Below are 26,053 nucleotides of genomic sequence, written 5' to 3' on the forward strand. Positions count from 1 at the left end.
AATTCTTAAAAGGCGGAACTCACTTCTACTGTAACTGTAAACATAAAGAACAAGATTAAAGTTTTTATTTGCAACAAAACGTCATTTAAAATTGTGTATCTTAAACTCCAGAACAACGACTCTTTATTCTCTCCGTTTTCTTTTTATGAATACTGTAGATGTGGAGAGGCGGAGTTGGCTTCGTCCCCTTTTTTGAATTTCGAGTTTTTTCCCTGCCCTTTGAACGGTCCATGGTGCCTTGCGTCAGTTTGTAACGAATTTGGTTTGACGGCGCAGTTTAGGCGCCATTTACAAGTTAGAATTTTCAACCAGGAAACCGACTCGGAATGTTACAGGGCTGAATTTTATGGATTATATTCGCCGAAGTTCGGATTTCCTGGAATTTTTTAGAGCAACGACCTGGGAAAGAAAGGAGGACTTTTCACGGACCGCGTCGATATTGTGGAAGGTACCAGGAGATATCTTAGCGAGGAAGATCGACTGGGTGCCGTCTATTTGCTGAAACGCGTAGCGTTAGTTTCAAACTAAAAGTACCACTGACGATGTGGAACTGCATTTTAACTGAAGAAACCCCGAAAAATAATACAAATAGACTTGTGTTGTCTATCAGCTGCGAATTAGGACTTCATAAGATTTGTTATATATTACATTCGATCTAGATTGTTTGCCAAATCTAATAGCAGTGTAACGTGGACCGTTTCTATTTTCAAGCTAGTTTTTGTCCTTTTGATCAAAGTTAACGTGACTTTGGTTGAGTTAATGCTGTTGCTCCCCGACCTACATTGCCAGGGTTATCTATTATGTTGCTTGTGTTAGTTTGTTTCGTGTTTTTTAAGGTTAAATTGATGCGGTGGTTATTTTATGCATTTGAACGCGCTTATCCAGTGAGTTTAGGTTGCTCAGTTATACCTCCGCCCCCAACAGAAGAGCTCCCAGGATGGAAACTTAATGTTACTGTCAGATTGAGACCTCGGCTAGAGCCCTTCTGCTGCGTGGCTATGCAACATGGGACAAGACAAAGCGCTAAGGATAGAGAAATCGTCTCATTTGCATATTAACTGTATTTTGTTTTCAAGATATTAATCTTATTTTCACGTTTTCCGACCAAAACGAAGCGTGCCGCTTATAAATGACTAAGATGGTCACAAACAAACAAAAAGTTCAGCTAAGAAATTAGCTTGTTTTGTTATTTTAGTTAGTTTTATGATCACAAAAGCATCAAAATTATGAAGTAGATCAGCTGAGCAGTTTTCAGCTTAATTTTCTTAAATCACGTCATTCTAATCGCGAGATCGTACCGTAACTCAGTTAGACTTATTTGTTGTTTTAGCTGATTTTAGCGTACGCTAAAATGTGTACCGAGTGGGAACTGAAGGAGCGGCAGTGAGATGTGCTTGTGGCAAAAAGATAAAACCTGACTTCAGTAGCTGCGACTATACGCGGAGTTTAGAGATTGACAGGCACAGAAACCACTCATGGATATTCTTTTTTCACCAATGACCCCTTCAGATTTCAAATCATGCCATCTAAAACTCAAAAGAGCTCAACTGCCTCCACCAAGACAAGGAGAGGGTTGCAGCCTCGAGATGACTCGGAGGACGAGCTGGATGTACCCCCTCTACAAACCAACTCAAATGGCCAAGAGGAGGCACCGCCGACAACTGGCAAGTAACAAAAGGCTGTTTTGGCGTCTGTGAATCTAAATAAGCTGTGCTGTGTTGATAGAGGCCAAATGGCTCAGCTGTAGCGTTTTTCCTTCCACAAATTCGAGCACGTAGTTAGAATGGCTCTTAGTGGGGTTTTTCCTAAAGTGCCACTCATCAATAAATTCATTTTCAAGATTATTTTAACAACGAATGTGCTCCTTCCACGAATGTCTTTGGAAAACAAGGTAATTCATTTCGATTAAAAGAGTATTTCGTGTTGTAAATCAAAACTAATTGTTTTAATGCGTATAACGTGATGTTTATGAATTTTATGATAATCTTAATATTCACACGGGCCCTATTAAGTTAATCAGAATGTGTAGAAAAGCTTTACTGGGCTTCGTTTGCTGTCGGAATTTGATTCCTAAACATCACTTGATTCGCGTGTTTATGCTTGTGAGCACAATAGATTATTGGACAGGTCGCTGTAGCTTGGTGCGATGGCAGCACGATCGGGTGGACGTTATGGGCTCATCACCACGAACAAGATGCTTCTCCCCTCAGGGTTTTGGCTGCAGCGAATGAAAACCTGTCGTTTATCACCAAAATAAAATCCACTTTAGCGATTTTTCTCATCGACGGAGTGACGCATCCGCGCTTGTGCGGGAGAGCGTTTGCGTTATCGTGCGGGATCCTTCTGACGTGCTGCTCTGCTTCGCTCCTGTCCGTCACAACAAAGGGAAATAACGCCCGGCAACTTTTCTCCGGGCTCGTTGTTTGACTGCGACTTGCTGCTTATGTTTTTGTTTGTTTGTTTTTGTGTGAGTGCGCGCGTGCTTGTGTGTGTGTGTGTGTGAGTGAGTGAGTGCGCGCTCCTCTACCCCTCCCCCATGCACCACAGACGGCCCCGCCTCCACCTGAAACGACTCGCTCAGGAGATTAAAAGTTGTACTTTTTTGTGTGCCACAGATCCGTGTCAGGAGGAGGCTGCCGAGGCGGTTGATACCCGGAGTTTGGATGAGATTCTCGGTAGCATCCCTCCACCCCCGCCCCCTGCGATGACCAATGAACCGGGCGCCCAGCGCCTGATGATCACGCATCTAGTTAATCGTAATTTTAAATCGTACGCAGGCGAGCAGATCCTTGGGCCTTTTCATAAGGTATTCTCAAATGGATGTAAATGAAACATTTGGCTGAGAAACACCTTATTAAATCTGTTCTGCTGATATTAGATGCACCCTAACCGGATGTTACAGTATTTCATTTTATTTGTTTTAATTTCTTATTATTCTTCTGCAGGTATCTTACCATCAGTTGTAGAATACACAACACAAGATAACATTTTTTTGCAAGTTTTAACTTGATAAAATCTAGATAAAAATCACAATTCTCCATTATGATTTAATCTGGCATCCTATAGTGATTTATCACTGCACCCACTATTCTATTTAATTAAAAAAAATATGTTATCTTTGCCTTTTTATTTTATATCCCTCTTGTTGCTTTGAAAATAACTACATATTTAATCTTAACTACACCTGCATGACATTTCCTCTTGTACACACTCGCTTGGCTGAAATGCATTCATGTGGCTTTAAAAATGTAAATATTTCAATATTTTTAAGTAATATATCATCATATAAACTGACTCGTATATGTTTCCTTTTTTATTTATGTATTTATTTATTTTTTGCTCTTCTCCCAGCGATTTTCCTGCATCATTGGTCCCAATGGGAGTGGGAAGTCCAATGTGATAGATTCAATGCTCTTTGTATTTGGATACAGAGCTCAAAAGATCAGATCAAAAAAGCTCTCGGTGCTGATTCACAGCTCGGATCAACACAAAGATCTTCAGAGCTGTACAGTGGAGGTGCATTTTCAAAAGATTATTGATAAGGTATTTATATTTTTGTCACTGTCACTCAAAAACAAGTGGTATCAATTTTAATTTTGACAGTTTACAGTAAAAATTCTAAATGATGTTTGGAAAGTTGATGTTTTTCACAAATAATAGATGTATAATTTTCCCCAAGTCACATGGTGTAATATTGTTACTCATTTCTAACGTCAGTGACAGAATACAGATGCAGATCAGTCATGAATAATACAGCAAACACCCATTCATGCTATATTTATTTCACCTTTTACAATTGTTTCTAGCATTTTTATCATTACATTTTTTAAATGGGTTGTTTACTGGACTGTACTATAAAATTAGCTGCAGAGTGTTTTATATCAAGTAAAACAGTAATTTATATACTTGGTCTTCCTAATTACTGTTAAAACAAACTAAACAATTTTTTTATGTAATTAAATATGTTTAACCTGCCACAGGAGGTGTGAGCAACATTATTATTTATTATTATAATTTTTTTTATTTTTTTGCAGTTCTGAATGATAACTTAGCCTCTCAGCTTGCTTTTTTTTTATAACAATTAAATGAAAATTAGGGTGTAAAATTTTTGGCACAATTTTTTGTAGTATGTTAGCTTTGCACTGGGTCATTTCTGAAATGTAAAAGTGTTTTAATTGTTTTTTGGGTATTTTTCTTTTATTTTCAGAAGTGGTGTACATAAGTGATTACTAGTCTTCTTTCCAAAACTGATTCTTTATAAGCACATCACCAAATCTGTTGGATTTGTAATCTCATTACCTCATTTAACATCTGTTAGAAGTGACAGATTTTTATTATTTAGAAAAAAAATTTAAATTTTTTATGCCGCAGTGGCTCTTAGATCTATTTTATTTGTTTTCTTAACAATCTCCAAACCTAATTTGCTCTTAAGCCTTATTTTTGATGACTACTCAGTATATTTGATGTGTTTTAGGGTTTTAGTTTTGTGTGTGGGTCTGGATCTCTCCCTAACTGCTCTGTCCTGCTGCTGTGCTTCTGCCCCTCCCCCGCCTGAGTCAGGAAGGAGATGACTACGAAGTCATCCCCAGCAGCAGCTTCTATGTGTCCAGGACGGCCAACAAAGACAATTCCTCAGCCTACTACATCAGTGGCAAGAAAGCCACGTTCAAAGAAGTAGGAGCTTTACTCCGAAGCCATGGTATTGACCTAGACCACAACAGATTTCTTATCTTACAGGTAATTTGGGGATTTTCTCTGTCTCCTGTAAGTCCCCTTGGCTTTTTAATGAAATTTAATTTTTATATCCCTCCTTTGATCATCCCATTATGTCAAATGTTCCCCATTCTTCATTTTTCCACCTATTTCCTGGTCCTGTGAGTCAAGTGTTTCATATACACCTTTGAGCCACGCCTGGCTGTGGGAAACAACTTGTTGCAGTGGAATTGGAGAGGAGAGGATGTGTGCTCTGCCAGCCCTTAGACTGCTATAGCAGCGCATCATGGTTTGATACAATGTGCAAAAGGTGCGAACCATTATTTGCTGCTTTAGTATTCCAAGGAAAAGATGCAGTTTGACGTGTTATTGGACCCACATGCAGGACTTTTTGCGATGGGAGATACTTTAAGGGTAATCCACCCACAGAGACATGTTGGACCTCCCTTCCCCTTCCTTTTCCATGTACCTGCCACGCTTTAGCAGCACGTAAATATTGGCGTGTGACAATAGACCCCAACCCCAATATTAGCAGTGCTGCTTCACTGTGGCTGGATCCAACTCTTCATTATCATGGCTTTGATATTAGTTCTATTTTTTATTTCACTTTTTATTTTATTGTTGTCATGCTCTCTGAATTGTAATCATACAGAATGATTTGCTGGGAATTTTTCAAACTTGAGTGTTTACTTTTTCCTCCATGTTGTGTTTGAAGCAGCAGACTTGTTTACACTCCACCCCCCGCTGAGCTTTTACATCCGACAACCCCGTTATTACTGATCAGGCTTCATTTTCACTTTTTCCAGTTTAGAAAACGGATTGGTTGGTTTAAAATGTGTTTTGTTGTCGTCTTTCCTCTGGGTGTCTCAGCCACTGACATGGCTGCATCATTATGGGTTGAGCTCGTTCTCTAGGGTTGCATCACTTTTCCAGACCTTTTGCAAACGGGAGTTTTGTGCATCGCTCAGAGCCGGGGGTGGTGAAGGCTTGTTCCTCTCGTGTATAAACTACTTTTAATAAGACTTTATTTACTTTTCAATCATTAATTGATGTTTATAATCTAGCAAGAATATTCACTCGGTTATTTTAGATGAAGAAATATAAATAGAGTGTGTGTGTGTGGTGATTTTAATGTGACATTATTTGTTATTAAACACCTAAAAGTGAAATTATTGGCTGTGGTTGTTAGACGTTGACGGTATTTTTGTTTGTTTTGTTTTTTGAATGAAGTGTGTGAAACTGGAGAGTAAACATTTGTTCTTAGAGGAGAACTGACTCGTCTATTTTTTAGCAGACTTGTTTTCTGCGTAAAAACAGAAATCTCACATTTGCTTTGTTTTCCTCTCTGAGTGAATATCGGTGCTTTCTGGACTTTACCCAGGGTGAGGTGGAGCAGATCGCCATGATGAAGCCTAAAGGTCACACGGAGCACGATGAAGGGATGCTGGAGTTCTTGGAGGACATTATCGGTTCCTGTCGTCTCAAGGAGCCGATCCAAACGTTGGCTCGCCGCATCGAGCTGCTCAACGAGCAGAGGGGAGAGAAGGTAGCAACAATCACACACTTTTGTTTTCAAATTTCATTTTTCTTATGTTGAGGGCATTTGTGTTTTGTTTCCTGTGTGTTTAGAGTACCTTGATCGTTATAGATATGTACTTGAACTTTTTAAGACGCCCAGTGTTTAGATTCAGCGGTCCGCCGAGTACACACGTCACTCAGAAGTTCAGCCGTGTCTGCCTGTTCACCATAAAAGAGTAAAATTACAGAATTTCATATAAGTCTTCTTCTACATGGGAGCTTGTTCTGTTCTTTTCTGCTTCCTGTTTTATTTAGCTTCATCCCAGGCTAAAGCAAAGCGACCCAATATCAATCACTCATGTTTTTATTGTTTCAGCTAAACCGAGTAAAGCTGGTGGAAAAGGAAAAAAATGCTTTGGAAGGAGAAAAGAACAAAGCTGTGGAGTTCCTAAACCTGGAGAATGATATCTTCAAACACAAGAGTCGGCTGTACCAGTACTACGTGTGAGTACTCCATTACCACAGGATAAGTACTCGTAGTTCACACTCGGATCCAACATAGCTTCACAAAGTCATCATTGCATTCTTCTGTGATGCTTTAGTGGTTTATTTAATTGACTTTTTCTGTGTGTTTTGAACATTTTTCTCTGACGTTAGTCATGATCTGCACAAGCATGTTGTGGAGAAAGAGCAGGAGAAGCAGAAGATCCTGGACGACACCAAGGAACTCCCAGAGAAAACGGCTAAGATAGCTCAAGAGATGGAAAATATGAATCAAGAGCTGAAAAATGTCGAGAAGTAAGAAGTCTAAGGTTTCCTTCTGCTAGGGCTGCTCAATTAATCGAATTTTAATCACGATTACGATCTGAGTTTTGAACGATTATAAAAAACAAAACAAGCCGATTATTTGCTCCTCCCGCTTGCGCTGCCCTGAGTTGCAAATGAAGCGCTCCTCCACAGTGTTGCCAACTTGGCGACTTTGACGCTATTTCTAGCAGCTTTTCAGACCCCCTTCTTGACTTTTTAATCCTAAAAGTACCTAGCGAACATCTCAGAAACATCTCTGGTAACCCTTAGCTACTTTCTGGATAACGGTCGTCGACATTTCCTGCAGGTTAGCTAAACACTCCGCCTGAGCTCCGGACCGTTCTTCACAACATTAGGAAAGGGAATGATGTAGTGATGTGTCGGTCGCTAAAGACAGCTCTCGGAGCCGGCTCCTTGTTGGATTAACCAGAGTGAGTGACACACACATCGCACCTGCGGACTCCTGAGCAGCTAAAAACAGCTAAATGTGCGCGTGCAGCGTGCTAAACACACGTGCAGCTTGCCCGATTGCTGTGAGACCGGTTTGGGGGGTGGGGGGTGCAGCTGTGGTTGAGACAATTATTACATTAACTGATCGACCTGTAAATAGTTTATAAATAAGGTAGAAATAAGTTCCTCACGCTGATAAATAATAACTAATCTCTCTGAGGACACGGTGCTAGTGCACGCTCCTACAGCACCTTGACATGACTAAATAAATGTTATGCAACATTTTGTGAACATCAATTTATTTGCATTTATTTGTTATAAATGCCACTGTATAATTCTTGCTGTCAGTATTTGCAAGATATTGGTATTTGGGTCTGTACTAGTTAGACTTAAATGAGTTAAACCAAGGTCTATAGCCCTTGGGTCATAGACTATGAGCTATAAGTATATTGGTCTTTTTATACTGGGAATCAGGAGTTATTTTAGTGATCATCTTGTTTCTTATTTTTGTCCTAATTGTGCCCTGAGCAATTTTATGACTGAATAAAAACAAATAAAATCATCATAAATTGAAAAATCGTCCTAAATAATCGTGATCTCAATTTCAGTCACTAAAATCGTGATTATTATTTTTGCCATAATCGAGCAGCCCTACCTTCTGCTGTTTCTAACTACTAAAAAATTTTTGATTTCCTGCTAATTAAGTAATTTTTGTCATTTGAATCGTTTTTAATCACGTTACCTGTCGAGATGAATAAAGTTTTATTGGATTAGGTTGGGTCGTGGTTGTTACCTGCTCCTAATGTGGTGTTGAGGATAATTTAAGTTTTGCTTAAATGTAAATATGTTTTTTTGAAAGTTACTCCCAAAAAGATGTTCTTTAAAGAGCAAGTCACCCCCAAATCTACTTTTTTTGCTGATAAACTATTTAAACGAGTGTCTAATCGTGCTGTAGACGCGTGTATTCAGTAATTTGGCACTTCAGTGCATCTTAGTTAAAATTTAAATATTCAGCCTATAACTGTCAGTGTTGCGCTGTCGTCAGGTAAAACCTCTGCACTGTATTTTAATTTAAATCTGCCACAGCTATTGGCTAAAGCTTGGTTTATGCTTGACGCATTCACTTTCCGCTTGGTGATGCGGCTCGCGGATGGAACGCGCTTCACAACTTGCAGTGTTTATGGTTCATGCGGCTTGTCTCTGCGGTGAGACAATATTCTCCCAAACTGTAGGGGGCAGCATGGAGCTCTACGGCATGCATCCAACACTACACCATAGTAGAAGTAGAAATGACTGTTGTTTACAACATGGCATTCCAGCATTTTTTAACAGCGTCCTCGTCTTTTCCGACAGTGCGAGCTATTTCTCTCCAAGAATTATTAACCTGTTGATCACGGTGATCTCTGAGAGCTGAATCATACAAATGTCTGTATTTACAAACCTCTGCCATACTAGTTCTTGCCAGTCCGCCATGTTTTTCTGCGTCCAACCGTCCGCGTGGTTAGAAAAATTCCTGGTTGCGCGGTGCGGAAAGTTTGGGCCGTGCAGAGGTGCGGTGGAGGGGCGTGGTTGTCAAAATGACGCAGCTTTCCGCGCGGAGCCGTGAAAACCTAGCGGACGCGTCAAGCATAAACCAACCTTAAGAAGAATGCTATGATGTTAACTGATACATTATGATGTCACAATGCTGTTGTGAGCCTGTGTGTGTGTGTGTATTTGTTAGCGGCTCCGCCCTCTCGGTCTGCTAGGCAACAGCATTTGTTGCATTTGTCAAACAGGAAGTGGGAGTGGAGTAAGACTCTGGTGGGGGTGACTTGCTCTTTAATATTTTTTATAGTTTTCTGTTTTGACTCATTACCTTTATAAGTAACTTATCAGTTAACTGAACAGAAATGTTCTTTAAAATCTAGAATATTTGCTTTTTTAACTCGAACATCTTTTTGGTTTTAAATAGTTATGTTTCATAAATAATTTAGAGGGGTTTGATTCGGCTTACTCAGTAAAATGTTGTTTTTTCCCTTCAGAAAACAAAATGAGATCAACAAGTACATTGAGACCCAGAAGGAAAAGTTCACCCAGCTGGACCTGCAGGATGTTGAAGTGCGTGAGAAGATCAAACACTCCAAGAGCAAGAATAAGACTCTGCAGAAGCAGCTGGAAAAAGACAGAAAAAAGGTGTGTTGGCCTTTAAAATGCTCAGTGGTTTCATTTCCACTTGCTGTGACGGATTTCTACTAGATAAGTGATGTCACTCTGGTATAAATAACCCCGCAGCAACACCGATCAAAGGCACTGAGACACACAAAAAATAAAAAGCAACATTTTTCCCCAAAATCTGTAGCATTAATAAATGTAACATTAGCTGCACTAGCGATAGCAGCAGTGTTAGCTTGTTTTGGGCCAAAAAGAAACTCGAGGAGGAAAAAATAACGTTTGTGCCGTTCTTAGTCTGTTGAGTTTCTAACCAGATTTCTTCAAACCACTTTTGTTGTGAAAATGATGACATTTTTTATTATTTTTGAACAAAAACAATACAAATCAGGGAGAAATGAAGCAGAAATATTAATAAAGGTTTGTTGGTCGGTTTGAAGAAAAGCGTAAAGAAGCCGACGCTTCTGGGATTTTTTTTCTCGATACCATTTTGATCAAAAGCTTCTAGTTTAACTGCTGTGGATGGTTATCGTTTATTAAACAAATATAAAGTATTATCTTTAAGCTCATTGAAATTTAGATTAATGATCCCAGATCTGCACACTATCTGAGCTGAAGTGGAGAACAGGAATGTTTCTTGGTTCAAATCCTTTTATTACGATGTGTCTGATTATGTAAAGATGTTTACAGTTTTGTCTGCTTTTACCATAGAAAATGAATCTTTAATGTAAACTGGCTTCATCCACAGGATGCAGTAACGCCATTTAAATCTGTAGGCCAGCGTTCATGACAGGAAGCTGTCTGACGTAAATGAGCCACTAGGGGGCTCTGAAGCAACACACGGCCAGCTTCAGATGGGTGCTCTCCCAAGGAAAAGATTCATACTTGTGTGTTCCACACGCTCCATAATAAACTGAGAAACACTACTTAAGAGATTTTTCTCTAAGACTTTGTTCTATGGAAGGTTTTTAGTCAGGCAGAGGCAGGCCGACCTCTGGGAGCAGCATTCTGCTGGGTCGTCCACTATGGCCCGGCTCCCTGCAGCCACAAACCCTCAGCTGACCTACAAAGCAGTGGGTTAGCCATGCTAAGCTAAGTCTGAATCAGGGCTAGTTTAGTCCTGGTTGTGTGTGTGTGTGTGTGTGTGTGTTACACCTTTTTTTATTTGCTCACTTTGTTTATTTTTATTTCTACTATATTAGTTTAATCGTGGTTTTTATTTTAATTCCTGCATATTGAAGCCCTGGTCACAGATTTGTTTCCAGCGAGCTAATAGATGGTGATTATTAAGAAAACACGTGTTCCTAAAACATTCGCTGATCGTCAGATGAATGCAGAATGACACGTGTGTGTGTCGTGATTTTCAGTTGTTAGTTTCTAATAGGCCTGCACAATATATCGTAAATAAATCGTTATCGCGATATCAGCATGCACAATATGCATATCGCTAAGAACAGATAAATATACATGGTCAGCTCAAATGTTTGCTACACGTAATGCCTTCTGTCAGTCAAACGTCAGCATGATGTATTTTTAACAAATCAAATGGAGCTCTTCACCCATTTGGCCCGTTGGGTGGGTTCTCATAGGTCAGATGCCCCGCCCCCGAGGCGGACGGCACTTCATTTTGATGGTTAGCAAACACCTGAGTTAGCTTTGTTCTGCTCCTTTTGCTGATTCTGCTTTTCCCGGGATCCACTGATCGCCTTTAGTTCATTTTTTCCCTTTCCTCACATCTTTTGCTTTTCTCATTTTTATGATTTTTTAAATTTCGTTGTTTTTGATTATTTTTGTTCATGAGTTAAGTTTTTATTTACCGCAAATAATATCGTCATTGCAAAATTAATCACTGTTATCAAATGTCGCAGGTTAAAGTTAAAGTCCCATTAGTGTCACACACACAGGTGTGTGTGCGAAATTTGCTCTCCGCATTTGACCCATCCCCTGGGGGAGCGGTGAGCTGCAGACACGGCCGCGCTCGGGAACTATTTGGTGGTTTCACCCCCCCCCGATCCAACCCCTTGATGCTGAGTGTCAAGCAGGGAGGCATTGGGTCCCATTTTTCAAAGTCTTTGGTATGACCCGGCCAGGAATCGAACCCTGATCTCCCAGTCTCAGGGCGGACCCTCTACCACTAGGCCACTGAGCAGGTTTTCCTAATATCGCGCAGCCTTAGTTTCTGACATGTTCCGGTGTTAGAGGTCTTGTGATGCTAGAGGCGTGCCTGCTGTAGCGTGGGACATAATTACGAATGTCAGTCGGACCTCTTTTTGTGCCAAATGATGGAAACACAATTAAAAAGTACGCATCGGTGACAGAATAAAAGTATAAATATGGAAACTGCATCTACGGCTGGGGAAGAAAAACAAATCTTCCTGCTTTAAACTTCTCAGTCTTTATTTGTGACCGAGTGTTTTAGCAGTTGATCGTGAACACGTGTGACCTGTTCCTCATGATATCAGATGCGTCGTCTCTGTTTTTGTTTTTTAGCTGGAGGAAGTGCGCAGTGTACCGGCCAATAGTGAAAACGCCATCACCGAGGCAACGAGCCGCAAGGACGGCCTGGAGAAAGAAAAAACAAAAGAAGAAGAAAAACTGAAAGAAGTGATGGAAAGTCTTAAAGAAGAGACCAGCGGGTTGCAACAGGACAAAGAGGTCGGAGCATGTTCATTATTACTCTTCTTGTTAAACCCAAGCCTTTGTTTGCCGACATCCTCTCCACTCCGGTTCTTTCCAGACAAAAGAGAAGGAACTAATGGAGCTCAGCAAAGCCGTAAACGAGACCCGTTCTTGCGCGGATCTGGCCCAGTCAGAGCTCGACATCTATCTTAGCCGCCACAAAACCGCTGTGACGAACCTCAACGCGGCCAAACAGACGCTTCAAACAACAACCGAGACTCTGCAGGAACGCCGCGCCGCAATCAAAGACCTGGAAGTGCAAATACCCCAGAAGGAGCAGGAACTCAACAAGGTACAGTCGAGGAGCGTTTGTGTGGTGGCTTTTACCCACGAGCTTCTGCTCTGATGAGTTATTTATTCCTGCAGGATCAGGCTGAGCTGGAGCAGCTGATGAAGACGGACAACGAGACCAGGGAAGTAGTGAGGGAACTGAGGCAGAAGGTCGATGAAGCCAAGAGCTCGCTGTCCTCCAACCGCAGCCGAGGGAAAGTTCTGGACGCTCTGATGCAGCTGAAGAAGAGCGGCAGGATTCCTGGCATCTACGGAAGACTGGTAATCAGTTGTTTTTGGCAGCCATCTTGGTTTTAGTCTTTTGGACAAAAATGCATTTTGGTTTTGGTCGAATAAAAATCAAAAAGCTTTTAGTTTTAGAGAATTTAGTCTAACAGATGAATTTATAGGTCACACACGTGCTCTGAGCATCGTTTATATTCGAGCTAAAGGAGATTAGACCATCTCAGCTGTCCAGTAAAACAATCATCTGTTTTATTCTTAATCACTCAGCTGTATCTAATTCATGTAGTGATGCAGATCCGGTCAGGTTGTGTCCTTCATCTGCACCACAGCAGCGTGTAGATGCTCGTGAACATTTAGGTGACCTAGGATAAACAATCCTGACAAACTGACTCTTAAACGTGTTAAAAACCGTCATTTCTCTCATTCATCTACCCCAGAAACATCGCGTTTTCAAGAAGCATGAGTAATAAACGTGTTACTATTACAAATATAAGTAAAAGTAGCCTCATGATCGCTTGTAGCTCTAATTGTTTACTTCCTGAAGCGTCCGTGTTGAGCGATGCGCGTTCCCACTTTTGCAGAGAGGCAGAACGCACGCTCTGCTGCGCGGTGGTGGGACCTGCAGACCCGGGGATCGCAGCAGCAGCGCTGTAACGCTTAGCTTTTGTAAGACGGGCACAAATGTTCATCTAAGCATAACTTTTGTCGAGTTTCATGTTTTAGTCACCAAAGAGCTATTTTTAGCTCGTCTCGTTTTCATTTGGAGAAAAGGAGGCGTCAACAAAACCCTTTAGTCACCGTCGACGAACACGACACAAATTCTGTTTTCAGTATTCACTCACACACACACACACACACACACACACACACAGAGCAGTAAGTACTGTGTTTCTGTGACTGTAGGGAGACCTTGGAGCCATAGATGAGAAGTACGACGTGGCCATCTCCTCTTGTTGTGGCGCTCTGGACAACATCGTGGTGGATACCATCGACACTGCTCAGAAATGCGTCACCTTCCTGAAGGAACAGAACATCGGTGTGGCCACTTTCATCGGTCTAGACAAGGTAAAAAGGTTTTACACCTTCAGTCACAAAGACCGCGACGAAACTTCCTTTGTTCTTCGTGTTCTCAGATGAAGGTGTGGGAGAAGAACATGGCTCCCATTCACACGCCAGAGGACAGCCCTCGCCTGTTCGACATGGTGCGAGTGAACGACGAGGGCGTGAAACCAGCTTTCTACTTCGCCCTGAGGGACACGCTCGTAGCCCAGGACATGGAGCAGGCCACGAGGATGGCGTTCCAGAGGGACAAGCGCTGGAGGGTGGTCACCTTGAAGGGACAGATCATCGAGATGGCCGGTCGGTGTCTTCTGACAGAAGTCTGGATTCATCAGTGAGCTCAAGTCTTTAAGCTTCTTCTGGTGTGTTTCACAGGAACCATGACTGGAGGAGGGCGGGTGCTGAAAGGCCGAATGGGCTCTTCTATTGGTGCTGAGGTCTCTCAGGTGGAGGTGAGTCTACATCGTCACAAATCTCCCAACACTTTGTTTAATCATGATTTATTGCTTTTTAAATCACAAATACTTTAGCTGTGACCCTAACGAACACTCAATATAATCACATAATAAATAACCCGTGCCTGTAAACCGTTACTAGAGCGAAATAAAAAGTTTTATTTATTCTAACGGGTCTTCCAGGCTGTACTGTGAGACCTCTTCAAATGGTCCAGAACGCAGCGGCGCGTCTGGTCTTCAATCAGCCAAAAAGAGCACACGTCACCCCTCTGTTCACTGAGCTCCACTGGCTACCGCTAGCAGCACGCATCAAATTCAAATCGCTAACACTAGCATACAAAGTCCGAGACGGTACGGCTCCCATCTACCTGAATCCTCTTGCAAAGGCTTACGTCTCGGCCCGGCCGCTCCGGTCATCACAGGATCGTCGGCTAGCAGTGCCTACACCACGCTCAGGACAATCCAGACTCTTCTCATGCATCGTTCCACAAATGTGGAATGACCTTCCTAACACTACCAGAACAGGGGCTTCCTTTTCAATTTTCAAGAAACTCCTGAAGACCCTGCTCTTCAGAGAGCATCTTCTAAACTAGCACCCTCCCTGCACCCGCCCCCCCTCTCTACTGTCCACTCCTTGTTCCCTCCTCTCCATGATTGATGTCAAGTTGTTGTTGTTATTGTTGTTGTTGTTAGCCTCAAGGGCAACATGCCGATTATCACTTGTTAAGCCTGATTCATGCCTCTGCGTCTCTGCGGAGACACGCAACGTCCTTGCGGGCCTGCCGGAGAGCTCCGCAAGGACAGACGGAGTCGAGCTCTCTTTTCTAAACATCCGTCCGTCGAGACGGACAACGCAAGCTTGTGATTGGTCAGGGTGCCGCTGTTGTCTACACCGCCGCCATTGCGCCCTCAAAAACAAAGAGAGCCGAGGATAAACTAGCGGCAGACATGGAGCAGCTTGAAGAACACCTCGCGAAAAAACTCTAAAAACATGAACGTTAAATTCTCCCGTGACTGGAGGAGTGAAAAGATGCGCAGCAAGCGTTTTATTTGTGGACGGAAATGACAGGAAACGTGGGTTTAGAGGTGGGGAGCGCATGAAGAGGGGGAGGAGGATGAGGGACAAATTCGTCTGTGTTAAAACGTCTCTTATGTACAAAAAAACCAACATAAACACACATCTTGGACCGATACATGACAGGATACCACAGAACAGCGCTACGCCCCCTGCTGTCCTGCCGGGGAATTGCTTTGCAACACTCCAGGAGACGGAGAAGTATGAGGGGAAAATGCTTCCGTCAATCCGTGCGTGTCTGTCCCTTGCGGAGCTGACGGAGACGCATAAACCAGGCTTAAGTCACTTTGGACAAAAGCGTCTGACAAATACATAAACATAAACGCATAAACATATTTGCAGTTGGACCGAATGGAGAGTAAGCTGAACGAGAAAGCATCAAAGGTGCAGGGCTGCCAAGAGAGAAGGATGCAGCTGGAGGAGAGCATCCAGCGTCTGCGGACGCAGCTCCGAGAGATGAAGAACACTCTGGAGAAATACTCCAAGAGCATGAGTGTAAGAGCTTCACCCACCCAGTTCCCGTCGGTCTCCGATCAGCTCCTCTGCTGTCCGTAGCCGTGAGTACCTCCTGGGTTTAGTAAACGGTGTTTTTCTTCTTCTTGCCTCAGAGTTTAGCCGACCAGGAGACTCACCTGAAGCTTCAGATGAAGGAGCTCGAAGCCAACGTGCTGGCAGCGGCCCCGGACAAGGCCAAACAGAAGCAGCTGGAGAAGAGCCTGGAGGCCTTCAAAAAAGGTAGAACCTTCTCTGAACACGGAGGAGAAACATGACCGACGTATCGTGACACGACTGCAATAATGAAGCGTAACGTGGTTCCGTTAGACTACGAGTCCGCGTCCGGCAAGGCCGAGAAGGTGGAGAACGAGGTGAAAAGGCTCCACAACCTGATTGTAGACATCAATAGCCACAAACTTAAAGCTCAGCAGGACAAGTTGGACAAGGTCAACAAGGAGTTGGACGACTGCTCCTCCATCATAACCAAGGCCAAAGTGGCCATCAAGACAGCTGATCGGTAAGCAGGAAACGCCTGTTCGGGGGGGGGGGGTCTGGGAATAAACCTGGAGTTTATTTAACGTTGGTAAAATGTCTTCTGGCTGTTTACATTTCTGATGTTTTACCGTTTTTCATTCATCGCTGAAGCAGCAGAATCTAAAGGAGTCATTTTTCGTTTTGCTTTCTCTGCAGCAACCTGAAGAAGTGCGAGGAGGGCGTCGCCCGCGTGCAGGGGGAGCTGCAGGAGAACGAGAAGCTGATGGTGGAGCTCACAGAACAACTGAAAAAACTAGAAGACGAGGCCGGGGAGATCATGAAGACCTGTCAGGAGGCGGAGGTTGGTGTTTGTTTTAGGAACACGTCTCGTTTGTGTCGGCACATCTGAGGTGTTCATCCCCGCTCCGTTAGGCCACTCTGCCGGAGGTTCAGGAAAAGCATCAGACCGTTTCCAAGGAAATAAAGGTCCTGCAGCAACAGGAGCACGCACTGCAGGAGGAGTCCCTCAATGTCCGTCTGTCTATTGAGCAGATAGACGCCACCATCAGCAAACACAACGGCAAGATCAAACACTGGCAGGACGAGGTGAGTCCCCCGCGGGATGGCTTCCATCCTTGTGGTTTGTTCTTGCAACTTTAGGTCGTGTCAGAATGAAAATGTAGCTTTAAAACAACAAAATTCCACGTAGCGGCTGGGAACGCTGGGATCAAACGCTAGCTCGTATTTCTGCTCCTCCAAACTGACGTTGATGAAAGAGCCGAGGTATCCGAGTCCCTTCTTGTTTCCAGGCTGCCAAGCTGTCCCTTCATACCATCGACGGCCAGCCAGCAGAGGAACTCCACACGCTTCCTGCTGCTGAGCTCGAAGCCATCTCGGATCCAAACGTCATCATCAACCAGATGGGAACGTTGGAGATCCGGTGTGCTGAGATGAAACCCAACCTGGGCTCCATCGCCGAGTACAAGAAGAAGGTGTGAGCGAACGTTTGGCTCAGCTGTACCGGTGCTAGACGTGAAGGTTCCCAGACAATTAACCGTAGCCGTGTGTGTGTGTGTGTGTGTGTGTGTGTTTGCAGGAGGAGCTGTACCTGCAGCGCGTCGCCCAGCTGGACGACATCACCAATGAGAGGGACAAATTCAAACGGGCCTGCGAGGAACTTCGTAAGCAGCGACTCAATGAGTTCATGACTGGATTCAACATCATCACCAACAAGCTGAAGGAGAACTACCAGATGCTGACACTGGGTGGCGACGCAGAGCTGGAGCTGGTGGACAGTTTAGACCCTTTCTCTGAAGGCATCATGTTCAGGTGAGTCCACGGTTCTGTTTTCCGGTAGAAGAGCCTCTGGGTTTTATTGTTGCTTTTGTTGTTTTTAGCGTTCGTCCTCCGAAGAAAAGTTGGAAGAAGATCTTTAATCTGTCCGGAGGCGAGAAGACCCTGAGCTCTCTGGCTCTGGTCTTTGCTCTGCACCACTATAAACCCACACCGCTCTACTTCATGGATGAGATCGACGCCGCGCTCGACTTCAAGAACGTCTCCATTGTGGCCTGTTACATATATGTGAGTATAAACCTAGCTGCCCTTTAGAGCTCTGTGTCCTAAGGGAGGACATCTAAGGTGCTGGATAAACGACCAGCAGCTGCGTTGCTGACTGAACTTGATTAATGACGTCATCGATCAGGAACTTGCTTTTTAGTTGTAGACTTCACCTGGTCTTGAGTTTGAGACGGTAAAATGTCTCCAGAATGCAGAAGGTGTAGGTAAACGGACTCCAGAGCGTTCCGACGGAGTCGCGTGAAAGACTATTCAGTTTTAAACTGTTTGTGGGGCGATGGTGGCACAGGAGTAAAGGGCTCGCCCCGTAATCAGAAGGTTGCAGGTTCGAGCCCCGCTCAGTCTGTCGCTGTCGTTGTGTCCTTGGGCAAGACACTTAACTCACGTGGCCTGCTGGTGGCGGTCGGAGGGACCGGTGGCGCCAGTGCTCTGCAGCCTCGCCTCTGTCAGTGCGCCCCAGGGCAGCTGTGGCTACATTGTAGCTCATCCCCACCAGTGTGTGAATGGGTGAATGACTGATTGTGTTGTAAAGCGCCTTGGGGGGTTCCAGGACTCTAGAAGGCGCTATATCAAATACAGGCCATTTTAAATGAAAACGTAATAAATCCTAAACTGTTGTTTGGCCCCGTGTGCAGGAACAAACCAAAAACGCCCAGTTCATCATCATCTCTCTGAGGAACAACATGTTCGAGATAGCCGATCGTCTGATTGGAATCTACAAAACTCACAACACGACCAAGAACGTAGGGATCAACCCCAAAACCATCGTCTTCAAGGAACACGACGCCGTCTCTGCATGAAGCTACAAACATTATCCCAGTGCACCATGTGTACGTTTCACTGTCCTTTAAAGGAAATGCTGCTATTTTTAAAACTAATAAATCTTTTTCTGATCGTTTGTGTGCTGATTAATGTTAGCTGCAACTCCTCTAAGACAAAGATGTTTTCATGTGTGGACAAACTTCCCAGAACCATCTAAGACACTAGGACAGGGGTGTTAAACATGCGGCCCGCGGGCCAAATCCGGCCCGCGAGATGGTTGTGTGAACTTTATTTTCATACTTTACAATGTAGAGTGAAAATAAACTTATTGTGAGCAAGTTTTCTCCGTAATGAGTGTAAATAAAACAAAGCTGCGCTCAAGGCTCACACAAGAACTTGAATCCCATCCTGAAGATGGCCGCCACTCAGGATGTAACTTCTGATATTGATGTGCTGGTGAAAGCTAAAAGATGTTAAGTAAAATGAGTCAAATACACTTTAAGTGCTGCATGAAACTGATCTAGCCATGTGATCTGTAAGCTCTTGAATCACTAAGGAATGTTTTTTTTTTCTCAAAATTTCAAGTACACTTCAGGTGTTGTACTTGTACTATTTTGGAGACACTGTCTTCAGGCTCCAGCCTTGTTTTATATTGATTGTATTAAAACAAAGAAAACAATCTGAAGTTTTTAATTTACCGGTCCGGCCCACTTGGGACTAGATTTCCCTCAATGTGGCCCCTGAGCTAAAATGAGTTTGACACCCCTGCACTAGGAAAACAGATTTCATTTATTTAATACGGTGTGTTTAAAATACAGGAGTGGTGCAACTTATAAAGCTTGAATGCTACAAGCCCTTAACTTATTACGGCTGCTTACCTTCTGTTAACCCTGACCCACGGAACCGGTCTGAAGGCACGGAGCTCACCTGCGGCAGCGCTGGATCCATCATTCATTCCTGTGTGACTTCGGTTTACATCAGTTTACATTTAAAACATTTACAATTTAATACTTGCAGGAACTTGTAGCTACATGATCGGCTCAGAACGGCGATTGATGCAGACATAAAGAACTTCTAGATTAACCCCTTCTTTCCACCGGAGCCGTCAGCAGCACGTTACTGCAGCAGCAGCTGCTGCTTGGCCCTTCCCACGAGACGCGGAGCAGCAGGGGAGCAGCGGTCACCGACCGAGCACGAAGTCACACGAGTGACTTCGTCAGTAAACACAACAACAAGCAGGAGAAAATTACAACATGGCTCCAAAAGGTTTGTGTTTTATGTTCTGTCCGTTTTATAATCGCCAATACGGACCTGAAAAACAAAGGAGACCGCTAGCTAGGTGATAACTTCTCACGGGGCCGCACAGTTAGTAACTTTTTAAAAGTAAAGCAACCGGAAGGCAGTACGTTCTTTATTCTGAAAATCTCGGGAGCTTCGCTCCGTTTCCGCGTCCGTTTTCCTGTCTTTCCTTCCCCAAAAATGTCGAACTTGACCCGTTTCAGAGGCGTCGCGCGTAGAAAATAGAACCGGCGGCTCCTGAGACGCGGCCGACTCGCGCTGCTGACGGCTCCGGTGGAAAAGGTTCTGTTGACCACAGCGGTTCCTATCAGCAGCTATGACGGCTCCGGTGGAAAGAAGGGGTCAGTTTATTGTTTTAAAACTCTTTCTCCTTGGACTCCTGTTTGCGCATCGTCTGAATGTTCCAGGATGTATGAATGCTGAGAGGTAATAAAGATGAGATTCTGACCTGTTTGACCTTTCACCTCAAAGTCAACTAGACCTACGGATCCAACTGTTAGTTTCATAACTTTAAATGTCTTTTATTTACTTTAGTCTTAGATCAGGGAATTGGAACTTCGAGGTTTTTGGTTCCAGTTTTGCTTCTTTCAGCGAGACGTCAGAGTTTTAAAAAAGCAGCCACCTGCTGTGAGATTCTCTCCTTCACTAAAGTCAGCTGGAAGCTCCACCCCTGCAGAGCCGCCTCCAGGGCTGTGCACGCCGACGCCGTCGCATCCCTGACAGATGTGGCGAGGCTGCTGCTTAGGCTGTGGACTAACTGACTGAAACGAGACAGGAGCGAGAACCCAAGAGAGGCCCCTCCGATGGGATTCGCCCACAGAGCCGCCAGCAGCAGGAGCCCCAGCAGCACCGCCGAGGTGACCGGCTGCCGCTGCCGCCATCCACTCGGCGTCTCCCTGATGGGGCCAACTTCCTCGACTTCACTTTTCAAGGAGCCACATCTGGCGCAGCAGCACACCTTGGGAACGGGCGCCTGCTCCAGGCTGCCGATGGTCACGGTGGGCCAGTGCTGCTGCAGGAACGCCGCTGCTCGAGGAGTGACGGAGAGGTGGATCGCAGAGGGCAGAGGGGTTTGAACGAACCTTTCCACTCGCTCTCTGAGTAAATGCACCTGCTCCAAAAACGCCAGCGGGGAGTCCTCGTCCTCCACAGACGAGCCCAGAGACACCAGGTCCAGCTGCTCTTCCTACAGAAAACACATTTTATTCTTTAATTAAGCGTTTAGACATTCATCCAATGAGTTTTGTGTACATTTGTAATAATCTCTAGAATAAAAAAATAAATAAAGTTCCTCACTAAATACTTGAATCACAACATCTGACTTCTAACTAACCCTCTGGGGTCCAGGGTGTAATTTGCCGTTTTTCACTAATTTAGAGTTTTCTTTGTATTTCCAAAATAAAAGCCATAACCACTGCCTTTTTCAGCACAGCCTGGACTTTATGAATTTATACTTATTTTTTACATTTGGACATAAAGGGGTTGCATATTAGACCTTAAATCACTCAAAAACATAAAATCCGAATTGGATTATTTTACTGTGAAACCAACAAACATTTATGACGAATGTTTTTTATAATTTAGAATGTTAATCTAGACTGTACATTTATAAAAAATATGAATAAATATGGCAAATAACAAATAAAAAAAATAATATCAGCCCTCTGGGGTCCTGGGTGTAAATCACCGTTTTTGACTCATTTTGGTTTGTCTTTTGTATTTTCTAACAAAAACAATAAATTTTGCCTTATGGGGTATCATTTTTTTCAGAACAACCTGGACTATCTGAATTTATACTTATTTTATTAATTTGGCAATAATGTGCATGCATTTTGGAGTGGGGAGTGGCTCTGTCTCACGCCGCGGAGATCGAGATCTGACAGCTGCGCGGCGCCGCCCACTCCTCTTGTTGGATCTCCGAGGAGCTGGATCTCTGCCTTCATCCTCTACCTCATCATGACCCAACTCTTCTATGAGGAAGGATGGATCTGCCACATCGTCATCAACATCCTCGCTATTTGCTTCAGACTCCGGCTGCGAGTCTCCGTCCACTTCCTCTGCTTCCAGTTCAAAAAACAGCCGAACTGCCTGGTGGACATTTATCCTTCTCACCATCCTTTATATAAGCCTAATAAAAGCCTACTAAACTGCAGAGACAACATATCTGTCCGGATCGCTCCAAAATATGAAGTTTACCATCAATATCTGTCTAACTGTTTGTTGTTACTCCGTTCGCGCCACTCCGTTCCCCGCCAAGCGGCTCCTTTTTGCGCACATCTCGTTACTCGTGCGGCCTTCCTCTCTCTCTCAGCTACATGATGATACTTTTTATCAGTTGAATATGTGAGACTTCCAGCAACAGCAAAAGGATCTCATGTTTTTGTGGGTTTTTTATGTTCACAAGCACATTCCCTCTCACGGATTACTAAACTGCTGTTTGACAAGTTATCAGATTGTCTAAAAAAAGGTCATTTTTTAGTTTAGTTTAACTCCGCTTTTACGTTGCTTATTAACACAATTTAAAAACTGGGGTGTAGTTTATAATCTCCTTTTTAAAGCTGAATTGAAACGGAAACTCAGGGAGGCGGAGTCTTGCTGCTACAGCGTCCCAAATCAGACCTGTTCAAAAGACGCGGATAAGCGTCCACGGACCCCAGAGGGTTGAAGACAAATGAGTCAAAACTTCAAAGCAGCCCTAAGAACTGGGATTGTGGAAGTGTCCACACACCTGAAGCTCCTTGACTCTGTGGATCAGGGGGTCATATGCAAGCGACACCTCTGCAGCAGCTTTATCCAAAGCCTCCAGGTAGGCGTGTTTCTTCCTGGCCAGTATTCCCTCCAGCACAAGAAAAAACTGATCCACTTCCTGTTTGTCCTGCCTCACTAGAGCCTCACAGCGGGCTTTGTCCTGCTCCAGCTGCTCTGCCAGGTCACACACCTAACCAACAGCCACAAGACGTTAGACGTATTAATCAAAACAAAAACGGCACAGAATTCCTGCTCCCAAACCCCGACGCCCACCTGCGCCCATCTCTGCTCCGAAAGTCTGGCGAGCAGCAGCGATGGAGTCTGTTTTTCTTTGATGAAGGCGGCCTGAAGGTCATCTATGGGATGTCCCTGATGCTGCCCGACGGTCAGACACAGACCACAGATCAGCTGCCGATCCTGGATGCAGTACATGTTCAGAGGTTGTCTGTGGTGCTCCTGGCAGGACGGGGGTCGAGGCGCATTGTTCGTCTGGTACTGAAAGTAAAAAGAAACAAGCCCGTCAGAAGGATTTCAGACAAACGGGAACAGACGGGCCAGCCTCTCCTACTTTCTCAATGATGGCCCGCAGGGACACATTGGTGGGCAGAGCATCTACACCCATCGGGGGCAGCTCCACCACGCTGCAACAGTTGGGACACTTTATAGGCAGGCGGAGGGGACGCCAGGTGGAATAGTTGGTGGACACCTGCAGCAGGCTGTCCAGGCAGGTCTTGCAGAAGGTGTGAGAACACGGCAGGACCCGCGGGTCGCAGAACAGAGAGTAGCACACAGAGCACGTCAGGTCCTCCTCAAGGGTCTCCATGACGGATCTAGAGGACTCTGGTGGAACAAAGTCTGTCACTTCTGCAGGATGGTTCCTGTTGGACAAAAATTATAATAATTCACAACAGATAACAAGCTTTATTTGGAATTTACCTAAAGATCTGACTGATTAATGCTCAAAGAATAAAACAAATACCTGAAGGAAACACTACGTGATGTTTCTCATGTCTCATTATTGTTAGTGCTGCTCACACTGGATCAGGATCTTATTACTTATTACAATGACCACCCCCTCTCCTCGTTACACACACACACACACACACACACACACACACACACACACACACACACACACACACACACACACACACACACACACACACACACACACACACACACACACACACACACACACACACACACCAGAGCCCAGAGCCAACAGTGGTGTCTCGGATCAAACCATTACCTGTGGCCTGTGGGATGAGTTTAAAGTGTCCAGATAGTTTGTGCTTCCTTTTTTCTTTCTTTTAGCCCAAAACTGGCACTCTCACGCGGCGGGGAGGCTTAAAGACTACTTTAAAAGCAACATTCGTAAATTTGATCAACTATTGCGATACACAGTCTTTTTCTCGTGAGGTGACACGACGCAAATCACCTTAAAATCCGTCTTCCCGAAGTTTTTAGACTCACCGCGGTTCTGCTCGGCCGTGTAGCGTTTGTCCCAAACAGCTTTCATTTCCCCTGATGGTGCTGCCTTCAGGTGCATCCAGTAAAGTCCAGCAACACGAGCTTAAACAGGAAATAAAACGTCTCACCTCATTTCTGGTAAAGCTGTCTAGTACTTTATTAGTTTTTGGGACCAGAATAGTTTAAGATGCAACTTCTCTTGCCACCGTAAGATTTTACTTTTGGAAAAAAAAGTCTTCCATTGTAAAATGTGGAAGTTTTAGTTTTCCGGTAGTTCCTAACGCACAGTTTCTCGTTCTGCTTGTGCGCATGCGCTCGATCTGTTGCTCAGGCCAATCAGGTCGCGTCGTTTTCCAGTTTAAATTCAGGCCCAACAATTAGGAGAAAGGGAGGCGTCAGGAGGAAAATGCACTAGAGGATTAATTATACTTCATTTCACAACAGAACTGTCTCTCTCACTCACTCTCTCTCCCACACACACACACACTTTTGGGTTTGTGTTTCACTATTTATTTTTCTTAAAGACAACTTAGCCGGTAGCCAACATCCCCTGAAAGGTTTTATAGGCTTTTTCTATTCCTTCCAGGTCATAATTTTTGATTTGAAACCACTTTGCTAACAAGGAATGCTGCAAAAAAATAAAATAAAACAAAAAAGTACCCCTATGTTCAACAAAAGGTTTTGAGCACAATGTGTAATCATCACTAGTGTTTGAAGTGAACAGAAAAATAAACATGAGGGTAAGCTTGTACACTTAGCTTGTAGGAGCAAAAAAGGGCTAAAGACTCTGCAAGGTACTACAATTACAGCAAACCTGTTCATGGGTTTATTTACGATTCAGGAAACCCCCATTAGAACATCTCCAGTCTGACGCATGGGACACCTTTGACCGTGAACAGGGAGGTTAAATCCCCTTCCAGTGAAGCTGAGATACATTAGATTCACTACCGCTGCTCCTGAAATAAACTCATTATTGTCTCGAGTATCACTAAATGTTATCATTGGATCATTCCAGAAAACACAGACTGTGGCTGAGTGATGCTTAAATGTAAGGGTGTCTGGGCAGGTCAAAACATATTAAACCCACCAGCAGCAACACCTTCAGAAAGACTTCAGGCCTCACTTTGCAATACATGTGCAAAACAATAATTATTTAGCAAACCGGACAACAGTGAGGAGTCAGGGAAAGGGAAACATGTAACATTTAAGCACAGCTTTACTTAAAATAAAAAAATTACACTGTATTCACAGCCTAAGGGAACTAAAATACCCTAAAAAATAACTGTGCTGTTGTTTAGTACATGCAAAGGGGAGGATTCACAATTCTACGCAGGATGGCCGTGGTTTTCCTCTCCTGTGGTTATGAAAGCTGCTGCAGCCGTACTGCAAAAGCAGTGGTGTTGCTGTAAAGGCTGAGGAACGTGGTTTTGTGAGAGGAACGGGTCATTTGGTTGACTGGTGATGGAGGGGGGGGGGGGGGGGGGTCAAACTTTCACAGCATCAAGCCCATGTCAGGTGTTCAGGATAGGGTCTGGGCAGAAGGATGGAATATGATCGTTCACCTTTACAGAAGCAGTGAAACTAAAAGCTGAAAATTAAAGTAAAAATTAAAAATAAAAAAGAAACACACTGGAGGCAAAAAGAAAAGCCCAAAAGCATCTTAATCCAATGCACTGCTGCTCCACACCTGCCATAAACATTGTCCAGTGTCAATTAATACTAAATTAACATTAATTCAAAACAGAAAATATAATCCTTGATGACTTTTTAATAAATCCAAAGTTCTTCCTTTCAGACATTTGAGAAT

General features: G+C 43.9%; 2 protein-coding genes across 5 annotated transcripts; one reads left to right on the forward strand and one right to left on the reverse strand.

The window, feature by feature from the left end:
- Positions 1–308: 308 nt before the first annotated feature.
- Positions 309–18,862, forward strand: smc4 (structural maintenance of chromosomes 4). 3 transcript variants are annotated; one of them, XM_015951048.3, is made up of 24 exons: positions 309–448; positions 1,510–1,664; positions 2,616–2,806; positions 3,352–3,543; positions 4,561–4,737; positions 6,095–6,259; positions 6,608–6,735; positions 6,889–7,029; positions 9,513–9,663; positions 12,130–12,294; positions 12,377–12,610; positions 12,685–12,870; positions 13,738–13,899; positions 13,968–14,193; positions 14,269–14,345; positions 15,766–15,918; positions 16,032–16,158; positions 16,246–16,435; positions 16,609–16,753; positions 16,825–16,998; positions 17,202–17,384; positions 17,489–17,721; positions 17,790–17,973; positions 18,603–18,862. In XM_015951048.3, exons 2-24 carry the CDS (start codon positions 1,520–1,522, stop codon positions 18,765–18,767), a joined length of 3,894 nt encoding a protein of 1,297 aa, XP_015806534.1. In that variant the 5' UTR covers positions 309–448; positions 1,510–1,519; the 3' UTR covers positions 18,768–18,862. The 3 variants fall into 3 exon arrangements, with proteins under 3 accessions (XP_015806534.1, XP_070399691.1, XP_054598450.1); XM_070543590.1 differs by lacking the exon at positions 309–448 and having other exon boundaries at positions 1,314–1,664; XM_054742475.2 differs by lacking the exons at positions 309–448; positions 1,510–1,664 and adding an exon at positions 1,865–1,891.
- A 1,545-nt stretch (positions 18,863–20,407) lies between these two features.
- trim59 (tripartite motif containing 59) lies at positions 20,408–24,378 on the reverse strand. Of its 2 annotated transcripts, none has more exons than XM_015951046.3 (5): positions 24,250–24,378; positions 23,345–23,654; positions 23,050–23,271; positions 22,757–22,966; positions 20,408–21,214 (listed from the first exon to the last, which is right to left on the reverse strand). In XM_015951046.3, the coding sequence occupies exons 2-5, from the start codon at positions 23,597–23,599 to the stop codon at positions 20,627–20,629; spliced, it is 1,275 nt and encodes a 424-aa protein (XP_015806532.1). In that variant the 5' UTR covers positions 23,600–23,654; positions 24,250–24,378; the 3' UTR covers positions 20,408–20,626. The 2 variants fall into 2 exon arrangements, with proteins under 2 accessions (XP_015806532.1, XP_054598456.1); XM_054742481.2 differs by lacking the exon at positions 24,250–24,378 and adding an exon at positions 24,026–24,190.
- Between the last annotated feature and the right edge of the window lie 1,675 nt (positions 24,379–26,053).

This window comes from Nothobranchius furzeri, chromosome 13 (assembly GCF_043380555.1).
Source record: "Nothobranchius furzeri strain GRZ-AD chromosome 13, NfurGRZ-RIMD1, whole genome shotgun sequence".
Lineage (NCBI taxonomy): Eukaryota > Metazoa > Chordata > Actinopteri > Cyprinodontiformes > Nothobranchiidae > Nothobranchius > Nothobranchius furzeri.

Coding starts and splice junctions, on each gene's coding strand:
- smc4 (XM_015951048.3), top strand. CDS start 1,520: ATGCCATCTAAAACTCAAAAGAGCTCAACTGCCTCCACCAAGACAAGG. Junction 4,738..6,094: donor ACAGATTTCTTATCTTACAG/GTAATTTGGGGA, acceptor GACTTTACCCAG/GGTGAGGTGGAGCAGATCGC. Junction 16,159..16,245: donor CCTGGAGGCCTTCAAAAAAG/GTAGAACCTTCT, acceptor TGGTTCCGTTAG/ACTACGAGTCCGCGTCCGGC.
- trim59 (XM_015951046.3), bottom strand. CDS start 23,599: ATGGAGACCCTTGAGGAGGACCTGACGTGCTCTGTGTGCTACTCTCTG. Junction 23,272..23,344: donor TGCGGGCCATCATTGAGAAA/GTAGGAGAGGCT, acceptor TTTTACTTTCAG/TACCAGACGAACAATGCGCC. Junction 22,967..23,049: donor CGGAGCAGAGATGGGCGCAG/GTGGGCGTCGGG, acceptor GCTGTTGGTTAG/GTGTGTGACCTGGCAGAGCA.